This window comes from Populus trichocarpa, chromosome 8 (genome assembly GCF_000002775.5).
Source record: "Populus trichocarpa isolate Nisqually-1 chromosome 8, P.trichocarpa_v4.1, whole genome shotgun sequence".
In the NCBI taxonomy this organism is placed as follows: Eukaryota; Viridiplantae; Streptophyta; class Magnoliopsida; order Malpighiales; family Salicaceae; genus Populus; species Populus trichocarpa.
This window is the reverse complement of record NC_037292.2, coordinates 18,485,333-18,496,564: the sequence shown is the minus strand read 5'-3', so window position 1 is coordinate 18,496,564 and position 11,232 is coordinate 18,485,333. Positions and strand designations below refer to the sequence as shown.

The 11,232-nt window shown below is 40.2% G+C and overlaps 1 protein-coding gene across 1 annotated transcript; it reads right to left on the bottom strand.

The window, feature by feature from the left end:
• Nucleotides 1-3,426: 3,426 nt before the first annotated feature.
• LOC18101800 (kinesin-like protein KIN-13A) lies at nucleotides 3,427-11,232 on the bottom strand. The gene is made up of 14 exons (XM_024607324.2): nucleotides 10,873-11,232; nucleotides 10,499-10,773; nucleotides 10,011-10,232; nucleotides 9,175-9,366; nucleotides 8,440-8,541; nucleotides 8,202-8,279; nucleotides 7,835-7,916; nucleotides 7,322-7,484; nucleotides 6,432-6,761; nucleotides 5,141-5,359; nucleotides 4,453-5,053; nucleotides 4,291-4,356; nucleotides 3,964-4,194; nucleotides 3,427-3,820 (listed from the first exon to the last, which is right to left on the bottom strand). The coding sequence occupies exons 2-13, from the start codon at nucleotides 10,715-10,717 to the stop codon at nucleotides 4,012-4,014; spliced, it is 2,457 nt and encodes an 818-aa protein (XP_024463092.2). The 5' UTR covers nucleotides 10,718-10,773; nucleotides 10,873-11,232; the 3' UTR covers nucleotides 3,427-3,820; nucleotides 3,964-4,011.

The following is an 11,232-nucleotide window of genomic DNA, read 5'->3' as shown; positions in this document are numbered from 1 at the left end:
TGAGGGTGCTGGAATTGGGTAGGCATGATCTGGTGCTGGGAGTCGACTGGTTGAAGAAGTATTCTCCAGTGTTATTTGATTTCATCAAATTGCGGCTGTCATTTAAAAAAGATGGCAGGATGATTGAGCTAAAAGGCATTTCACAAGGGGCGGAATTACAGATGATAACCACCCTGAAGGAACATAGAAGCTTCAAGAATGTGATCGGGGGGCTAGTAGGCCAGTTCTTTGCAATGGACAGTGGGAAGGAAAATAAACCAACTGAAACAAGGGCTGAGATTAAATCTTTGTTGGTGGAGTTTGCTGGAATCTTTGAGGAGCCACGAACCTTACCTCCAGCAAGGCGATTCGATCACAAGATACCTCTGAAACCAGGGTCACAGCCTATTAACATCAGGCCTTATAAAAGCTCATTCATTCAAAAAGGAGAAATAGAGAAGCTGGTGAAGGAAATGCTATCTAATGGTGTGATTCAGCACAACGTTAGTCCTTTTGCATCTCCTGTGCTGTTGGTTAAAAAAAAAGACAATACATGGAGATTCTGTATTGATTACAGGCAACTCAATGAACAAACCATAAAAAACAAGTTTCTCATTCCTCTTATTGATGATCTTCTGGACGAACTGCATGGCTCAAGCTTCTTCTCAAAACTGGACCTGAGGTCAGGTTACCATCAAGTTAGGATGCACGAGGAGGACATTGAGAAGACAGCATTCAGGACGCATCATGGGCATTATGAGTTCAGGGTCATGCCATTCGGCCTTACCAATGCGCCGGCCACCTTCCAGGCGTTAATGAACAGCATACTGGAGCCTTACCTGCGCAAGTTTGTACTGGTTTTCTTTGATGACATACTCATTTACAGCCCAACATTTGAGAGACACCTTGTCCATCTCCGGCAGGTTCTGGAGACCTTAAGTAAGAACCAGCTGCTGGCCAAGAGATCCAAATGTGCTTTTGGGGAACAACAAGTGGAATACCTGGGGCATGTAATTTCTATAACAGGAGTATCAACCGACAGGAAGAAAACTGAAGCAGTGAACAATTGGCCTGTTCCACAAGCTTTGAAAGAATTAAGGGGGTTCTTGGGATTGGTTGGGTACTATAGGAAGTTCATCCGACATTTTGGAGTTATCAGCAAACCCCTCACAGAATTGCTGAAGAAGAACAATTTTGGGTGGAATGATCAATCTCAACAAGCTTTCGATCATTTGAAGAAAGCCTTGTGTGAAGCACCAGTCTTAGCTCTACCTGATTTCTCTAAGACCTTCTTCTTGGAGACCGATGCTTGTGATTCAGGATTGGGGGCAGTCTTAAGCCAAGAAGGTCGTCCTATAGCTTATTTCAGCAAAGCCTTAAGTCCAAAACATATGGGACTATCCATCTACGAAAAAGAATACTTGGCCATCCTCATGGCTGTGGAGAAATGGAGACATTACTTAGAGCAAGAGCAATTTGTCATACAAACGGATCATGAGAGCTTGAAGTACATGTTGGATCAGAAAATTCATACGTCCATTCAGAAGAAAGGTCTGACAAAGCTCCTGGGGTTACGTTATACCATACTATACCGAAAGGGCAGGGAGAACATTGCTGCCGATGCATTATCCAGGAAGCACAACAATAGTTCGTTGGTCACAGTTGTGGGAGAGTTAAAAGCAGTAGCCAGTATACTACCAGCTTGGTATGAGGAGGTTCATGCAACCTATGACAAAGATCTTAAGTTGCAGACCATTATCATGGGCAAAATGATGGGGGACACAGGAAATAGTGATTACACTTATGCAGAAGGGGTGTTGAGGTACAAAGGCAGGATAGTGGTGGGACAAGAGGGGGAACTCAGAGCTAAACTGGTTAAATCCGTGCATGATTCTTATGTGGGAGGGCATGCTGGTATACAAAACACATTCAGGAGGTTGAAGGCCAACTTTTATTGGTCAGGAATGAAGACTATGGTGAAAAGAATAGTGGAAGAATGCGATGTTTGTAAACAAGCTAAGGCAGATAGAGTAACTTATCCAGGCTTATTACAACCATTACCAGTTCCTAATGGAACGTGGGAAGCCATCACCATGGACTTTATAGAAGGGCTGCCAAGTTCGGATGGAAAGACTGCTATTATGGTAGTCGTAGACAGGTTTACTAAATATGGACACTTCATCGCGCTCAGTCATCCTTACACAGCACAAGATATTGCGCAGCTATTCCTTGATCATGTCTACAAGTTTCATGGACTACCGGCTGTTATTATCACCGACAGGGACAAGATCTTTACCAGCATCTTTTGGAAGGAATTGTTCAAAAAATTGGGAGTTCAGGTGTTGATGAGCACGACTTACCACCCACAGACGGATGGGCAAACCGAGAGGGTGAATCAGTGTTTGGAAACGTATCTGCGTTGCATGACCATGCATCATCCAAAACGTTGGTTTCATTGGTTATCGCTGGCACAATGGTGGTATAATTCCAGCCATCATTCAACATTAGGCATGAGTCCCTTTCAGGCCCTCTATGGCTATCTTCCTCCGCAGAGGGAGTGGATTGCTCAGGAATCGACACCAGTGGCTGCAGTGGAAGATGTGCTACAACGAAGGGCCAACATGGACCTTGCATTGAAGAAGCAGCTCGAAGCAGCAAGGCATAAGATGAAGCAAGTGGCTGATAAGCACAGGTCAGAGAGGGAGTTTTCGATTGGAGACTTGGTTTTTCTTAAACTTCAACCTTATCGACAAAATAGTGTGGCATTAAGAAGGAACCTCAAACTCAACCCCCGATATTATGGACCCTATCCAATTATTCGCAGAATCGGGATGGTGGCTTATGAGTTAAGGCTGCCAGAAGGAAGTTTGGTGCACCCAGTGTTCCATGTCTCCTTACTCAAGAAGAAGATTGGTGATACAACAATCACTTCTTCTAAATTGCCAAGGACTGACAAGGAGGGACGGATGCAGATTGTGCCAATAGCCATATTAGATAGAAAGATAATGAAGAAGGACAATCGGGCAGTAACAGCAGGGTTAATTCAATGGTCCAATCTTTTTCCCGAAGATGCTACCTGGGAAGACCTGGAGGAATTACTAAAACAATTTCCAGAAAGCATCGCAACACTCTTGACAAGCACTACTTAGCATTCATGGGACAAGAATGCATTCAAGAGGGGAGTATTGTTACAGCTGAATTGTTACAGCTGGATTGTTGTTACAAGGAGGTGGCGTGGGGCACTTGTGTGAACCGTTAGAGTCAGTTAGAAGTTAGTTAACCATGGAAATAAACGTGTAAAGCATGGGAAGGGTAGTATAAATAGACAGTGGAGTTTACGTATACAACACGGAAAATTTAATACGAAACTTCTATTCCTCTGTTCTCATTCTCTGTTTCTCTCTTTCTTATTCTTGTTAAGCTGAGCTTAACAAACTGATTGAGATATTGCTTGAAATTCTCTTTTCCTATTAACGATTAAATACAATGTTGAGTCAGCTCAAGGAGCAATCCGGTTCACAATTGGAAGAAAGGTAATTGCAGAAGACCAAGGAATTATACAGTATCTATTTCAATCTGTTTTTTTTTTTTTTTAATTTCAATTTCCTGAAACTTACCTTGAACAACATCCCAAGCCACAAACCCATACATGTCATCAAACTCGTCCACACAATCTCATTTAACACACCCATTAACATCAATGAACATGAATCCCCACCGCCACAACAGCCAAAAGCCAGGATTTCTACAGCAACATTTGTCCTTGAGCACAGTCCATGTGTAGTCCAGTTGGTTGCATTAGACACTGACAAAAACCAAACACCATTCCCCCGCTTGCTGACTGCAAGAGTCAAATTTAAGTTCATAAAAGGGAATTAATTATATACAGGTAATTGAGATTAAATCTCCTTTGCTGGAGCCAATTATATTGGATCAACAAGGACAAAATCATGTTGTTGTAAAATACATGAGATGAGAAATTACAAGACAGGGCAGGATGCCTCGGGTGTAGCAGGCAACACAAGTGCTGCATTAACGAGGAACTCTCTTCCGACTAAGTATCTCCTGTTCCTTTAGTCGATGCTGGAACCTAGCAAGGCGTGCTTGAAGGCTAACCAGGCCAGCCGCTTTGCGCGAGAGCACAAAGCTCAACTGGGTCACATAGTTGTCAATCAGACTGCCTGGTTGGTCAACTTCCGCCAACAGTTTCATTTCCTGGTACACAAAGCCACACACAACATTAGCACACTGATGGTGATCATGCAATTAAAACAGAAGGAAGCAAAGCAAGTGGATGGGTGGTTCACTTACTTCACGAACAATCTCCATTGTATCCTCTATTTCTTTTCTATGAGCAGCGATTAGGGCCTCTTCTTCCTAGAAAATCACAAAAAGATTATCAATTAAGGGCACAATAAATATCTATAACTAGACTGCACAAAAATTAGTAAAAATACCGTATATATTACCAACCTCTAGTATTGCATTTATATTCCCATCAGGGGGAGGATAAGGTTCATACTGTCGAGGTCCAGTGTTACCTGCACTAAAGTTTCCTGTATTCTGCTGCTTCGAATTTCCAGTGGGGAGATCAGGTCCACTGCCATCTTTTTTCAACCAGTTCCCTGATTTTTCTGATTTTTCTTCTCTGGATCCTTTTCTGCGGGTTGGTGACACCTTCGGCGCTTTCTCTTCTGTATCAACTGAGTGCTGGGTGTACAATGAATGGACCTTTTGACTAGTCAAGCCACCAAAGGAACTGTTACTTTCATACCTCTCCCTGTCTGCTAAGCCAGAAGTCAACCCGCTTTCTTCTCGTCCGTTGTATGAAAAACCTGATGTAAAACTTGAGGGCTGTTTATCATAATCAACAGTATGATTGAAGGATGGAGTTTCTTTTTCCACAACCCTTCTACCCATATCTGGCACTTTGACCTCTTGTTGCTCATAAACACCATCAACATCAGCAGAGACTGGCAGAGATGATGTAGAGGAAGCATCCTTATTAGTTGGTGGTAATGAACTTACAGCCTGATCCTTTTTTGCATTTCCACTTTTAGAAAGACTTTTAACCCTGTCATTTAAATAAGCATGCTTATCATTGAAGGGACAGGAGACCACTGCAACTATATTTCAGTTGAAGCAATAGGAACACGCTTACCTATCTGCATATCTCAATGTATTGAGTGTATGTTCACATGAGCCGGCATTTGGGGATATGCAAGAGATCATAACTGTCCTAGAGTTGCCCACGAAAGAATCACGGAGTACTTCTGTGAGCTTGCTCCCTCGGAATGGTATATGGATCTGGTCATTGTCCAGAGCACGAATGCACTCCTTGAGAGCCAAAAGGCTCTTGTTGATTTCTGCACCTTCAATCCTGCAAAAAACCATATGGAGCATCAGGAAGTGCAAAACTGCCTTCCCAACAACAATCCAAAGCCATAGTGATTGTTGAACTACCACATCAGACAAGAAAACTTTTTGCAACGAGTATAACATATCCATCATCAGTGGTCATGAGGATGGACATCAGGCAAGATGATAATGCCAATCTAGTTTATGCTGTTTTATGTAGCATATGGAGAATGAATCCCATCGGTACAAGACTGGCATTGCTAGTTTAGGTGCCAGGAACCAGAAAAAAACGCACAAGTTTTAGAGAAATCTTAATGTGGATCTCTTACTGAATCTTTAAATTACCCCCACAGCAAACATAATGCAATGGATCAAGATACCAAAAAAATAACAAGACCTGACTCTCCTAAAAAAAACCTAGTTAATACGAGCTAAAATCCAGCACCTTAATTAGAAGAAAATTAGCTCGCCCACCTCCAGCTCAATGAATTCTAAACATGTGTATGGGATACTCAGCTGATTGATGGCCCCAATTAACCATGCAATGCCAAAGAGGCAACCAGATTGCAAAAGATAGCATTACTAGTCTTCATCACAAAACCAAAATCCATTGAATAGTTAAACACTGCCTGACAGAGGTGCAGGAAGAATGGGAAGATCTTTGAAAAAATTCATTCTAGGAAATTTTGAAATTTTATTTGTCTTACGTGGTAAACTCGTTTACCTTAAAATCCTGAAGGTTTCTTCAGAAAATTAACTTTACCAAACAAAGTAACTGCTTCAGACATAATAAATGAGTAATTAGCATCTCTACCATAGAAATTTGTATTTCCTGTCCCCAAATTCTTTAGACAGACCAAGCTGGAAAGAGAAAAAAATCTGGGGAAACCCGCCCTATTGGCACACTAGTCATGCAGCAAAAACAGGCCTTGATGTTGTTGATCAACAGATCGTATTTGATTGACATGAAATAATAAATGGATTCTTAAAAATTCAAGCAATGGAGTAGAGTCAGTAATTAACAAAAACCAGAGTAATGAACTTGAAGTTAGAGCAAAAGAAGAGATGAAGAGTATGGTTCAGATAAAGGGTACCTTGTTTGCCGGTCATTGTCAGTGGTGTCTGCGCCTCGTTCACTGCCAGCAAGATCAATAAATGAAATTTTCCCAACTACTTTTCCACTTTTAGACTCATTCACATCATTGTTCCTCCTGGAGTCCTTTACTTCGCTGTGCTTCTTAACGGCGAGTTGTAAAATAGCATGTGATCTTGAAGATTCTTCATTGGCACCAGTAGATCCTGTACTTCTGGCAGCATTCCCCCTCTCAATATATTCCTTGACAATTTGTACATCAGAAACTTCAAATTCTTGCAGTCCAACAATGCAAACTTGTTGCCTACCATCTTCTCTCATACAAAGTTTCCTAATTGAGAAGAACAATTGAATTCAGCATATGTGGTTGAACTCATTAACCATTCACACTTCAAGACTTTTAGACACATGAATGAACACATACATAAAAATTATTCTGAAGAAAACATACAGAAAAGATAATGCCTGCTTGACAAGGGACAATGCTGCTTCTATGGTTACACTTCAATTAACTCAAGTTACGAAGCTAGCCCAAATTTTTTTTAAGAAAAAAAGTGAAGAAATTACCATCTATAAATGGATGTTACAGATTCAAAGTGTAGGTAAAATTACAAAGCAAATGGATATTATAGAATTATTGTTAAAGAAAAAAAGTCCTTTTTCTTACTTCTTATGCCACAAACCGCACTGGAGAAACTTGTACAAATGTGACTTTTAAGTCACCATAGCAAGCACCCACAGAACACAGTGACTGAGGAATCATATCAGCCAAGGTTTCAAGTCATATTTAGCCCCATTACAAACTGAATCTAATAGATATCCAAGTTCTGAAGACAGTTTTTTTAAGGAAAAAAATATGTAATAAACCAGTTTGAACAGGGAAACACTAACTTTCTTTCACTGAGAAGATCGAAGAGTTTTCCACCATATATTTCAAAAAAGCTAAGCCACAATTTGAATCTCTGATTATGATAAACTGGCTGACGCAACAATCTAACAAGGTCTTCAGCAGCTCTAAGAGGCAGGGGCTGCATTGTGAATGTCTTACCACTACCTGAAATAAAAGCAGCATCAGGATTTCAGCTGTGCAGAAGAGTTTGAACTGAACTTGACTTCAGAAAGAGGCAGCATCTTTGAAACAAAAACTTCGAAGTCGAGATAAGTAATGAATCAACACCCCCCTCCATGGCTTCCACCACAGGGAAACCAAAACAAATGTGCAGAAGGTGAAAACAAGTGAAAGTGCTGTATGGAATTTTTTTTTTTTTTCAGAATTCATAGAAACATTGATCCAAAGACTTAACCTGGGACGGTTTATAAAGAAAATGTATCAACAGAAAAAATGGACATAACGAGGAAAAAATATAGCAAGCATCCATAAAAAAAAGAAGAAAGGATTTCTACCTGTCTGACCATATGCAAAACATGTGGCTTTTGTTCGCTGAAAAATGGTGGGGATGATTGGTTCCACAGTAACCCGATATACCTGTTTCAGAGAGGGAAGCAATCATTTCTTTGAGCTAACCAATAAAAAATTACAAAGGAACTACTTCACTAATAATAGACAGAAAGACGAATGGATTAGAACAAAAAATGTCATTTGAGCTGAATTCAAGCATAAAATATATCGCTTATTGGTCATAAAATTACTCTCATGATTCACACATTCTCTTAACTGAAATAATATTTTCACATTCTTGTAACTAAAAGCAAGCATGATTCATAGTGGTGGTTACATTTCAACTTCTATCCCTGACAGAAAAGACATTACCTCATCATTGGTGACCCGCTCATCTAGAACAGCATCAAAACAGAACTCATGCTTCTCGACATATGCAGTCAAATCCACCTACCATGTTGGAATGAAATATCAGTCCTCTGAAAATGACAAATGAAGAGAAAGAGAAGTCTGCCAGGACTACTTCAACAAAAAAAAATCGACTGGCATCTGAAAAATCTTAACAAAAATATTGTTTGTAAGACTTTTTTTCAACATCATGGAAACAAACCTTTAGCTTGGGCTCATGGACAGTCAAAGCATTGTCATACACGGTTACAATGTCATCCTCCTTCCTAGCAAGCTCTTTCTTGTTCAGCGGTCTTTTACGTACCTATGGCACAGATATCATATCATTAAGAGCTTTCCAGGCAACTTTCTCATATGCTTGTGAATGAATCAAATGGAAAACAGAACAAAAACAAACAGGATATCATCCATATGCCAGGATTGACTAAGGCTGGATAAAAAGGATTTAGAACGTGAAAGACCAACAAAAATTAAAAAGGTTTTCCCGGTCTGTCATGCTAGCTAGTATAATGTGATTCTGCAAATACTTTCTGGAAAAAAAAAAAAAGCATTGTTGCCCATGGCACATCTCATAAAGTCTTGGTTCCAACATTTCTGCTTAAAAAACCACAGATTTGGGATTGACTTGGTTTAGTAACAAACAATGCATCTAAGATAGCTTCTCCTAAATACCAAAAAATAGCAATACTAGTTTTTTAAGTTAGAGCAAAATATTAGGGGAATCCGAGAACTGAACTTGGTAGACGTAGCAATGAATTAACTAAAATTAGAGTTTTATGTCTATATCATCAGTGATGATGCAATTCTTCACCCAACAAAAATGACAAGTTTTCACACCAAAATTTTGTGCTCACAACTTTACCATGTTTCTTCATGCGGGCACATAAATGAAATCATGAAAACCCACAGAATCTTGCTACCCTACAAATCAACTTACCACAACTTTAATTTTAGCCACATTATTTTCCTTTGAGCTGTTCTCTTTTTCATTAGTAGGGAACGGAACTGACAAATCTGCATCAGTTTGCTCTCTTTGTTGTCTGCTACTATTCACGTTGAAATCATTTTCAAATCCTTTTGAAGCACCAGGCATCAATGGTGATGGATCAAATGGTTCTGGGATGACATGCTGAAAAGAATATGAAAACATCAATAAAAAGGTGGAATAAGGGGCAGTATCCTCCCAATATCAAGCAAACAGAGAGAGAGAGAGAGAGAGGAAGACAATACTGAACATCCCAACAGATGCATCCGCTTATATGAAGTAATAAGCTGCCAAGCCAAAATGGCTAAAGGAGAATCCATCAAGAAGAGGAGGACTTATCAGAATTCCATTGCCTCGATGATTCTAAACTCCTGAATCCAATTCTAGAATCAGCAACTACTATCTACTTACTGTCAAATTAATTCAGTTACTGGCAGCTTCACCTTGAGAGAGAAAAGGAAAAAAAAAATACAGCATAAGAGCTATAGGCCCACTAGTGGACAGATGTGAGAGTGGATTGGTTCAAGCAAGATCACTATCTTAAAGAGCATCATCGCATAGACAGCTAAAGTTAATCCTTTTCCTCTTGTTCTTCATTCTTGCAAGGGAATAGAGTTTCACAACACTGACACGTGGAGGAGGAGAAGCAAATAACAATATCACCTATAATCTAGTTAAAGTAAACAATTTGGTGTTAAGAACTGAATCCTTTACCGGTTGCTCATATTAAGGTCGGGACTCTTGAAAGCAATATAAGTAAATTCCTCCCGCCAAGTTAGATGCAGTACCTCAGATAGAAGCTCTGTATCATCCATAGCATGAAGATCCAAAAGCCCAGCTCCAAAATCGCCCCTAAACTCTGGAGAATAAAAGCCATCCGAGGAAGAAACACCAGCTGAAGTTTGGGCAGTTGGGGTGTAAGACTCGGGAACAGACTCTCCATTGAAATTGAGGTTTCTCATAAGCTTGAAAAGCCTCTGTTTCTCTTCCGCAGATTGCGCTCCATAACCCTTCAACAAAGACAACATAACCATCCAACTCAGATCCAAGGAAAACCACAAATTCATTCATCCACATTCGCTTTACTTAACATAGTTTCTAATACATAAATACTACAAGAAGCACACAAGTCCACGTTCCAAACATAACTCGGCAACAAAACCTCCAAATTTGTTTCTGATCCTAAATGCACAATCACTTCAAATAGAAATCCAAATAAACACCATTAATTTACAACGAAAGCGAATTAAAAATCAATTACATTTTCCGTCCATACCTGCATTAAAATATTAGGGAGGAGGCGATTATCGATGCCGGTAGAAGCCATGGGAGAGGCCAGATGCTGCAAGCCGGCAGACTGAAGCCACCTAGCCATAACCGCATCGCCAGCATCACTAGTGGGACCCAAGGACCCACCAGCGCCGGCATGATCATAAAGTGCGGTTGCAGTAGCAGCAGCAGCAGCAGCATTGGTTTGCTGCATCTGGCCGCCCATGTGGCGCTGCGATCGCCTTTGGGGAGCCAATTTTCAAGATCTATCTATCACCACCGCTTCACACACAGATTAAATAAACAAATAAAACGAAAAAAATTAACAATGCAAAACGAAAAAAATAATTAATTCAAAAAAATAAAAATACAATTACTTACAAGGAGGAGAGAATTCAAATCCAAAAGAGAACATGAAACGAAATTCAAACAAAATCCCGATCTTATCACACGCTTCTCTTTTCTTCGATTTTGTTTACGAGAGATGAAGTTGTGAATTGAGAGAGATCTGCCAAGTGAGAGAGATATCTATGACCCAGATCTGAAGCTGATGAAGAAGTAGTGAAAGCGGAACCCTTTTCTTTAAAAAAACATCTTTTGGAAATAGGAGCGTCGTTGGAAATGGTTTGCCGTTTGAGAGAAGAAAAGAAATGTTATTAGCAGAAAGCTCCACGCGAGAGAGAGAGAGAGAGAGGGGGGGAAGGGAAGGGGTTGCTTGCGATGCTGATATGGTAAAAACTT

Bases quoted from the DNA above. Each gene is read 5' to 3' on its own strand.
- LOC18101800 (XM_024607324.2), bottom strand. From the start codon at position 10,717: ATGGGCGGCCAGATGCAGCAAACCAATGCTGCTGCTGCTGCTGCTACT. The intron at 7,917-8,201 runs GTAATGTCTTTT...TCTCTGAAACAG, and splicing joins AGCGGGTCACCAATGATGAG to GTATATCGGGTTACTGTGGA. The intron at 5,054-5,140 runs GTAAGCGTGTTC...TTTAAATGACAG, and splicing joins ACATTGAGATATGCAGATAG to GGTTAAAAGTCTTTCTAAAA.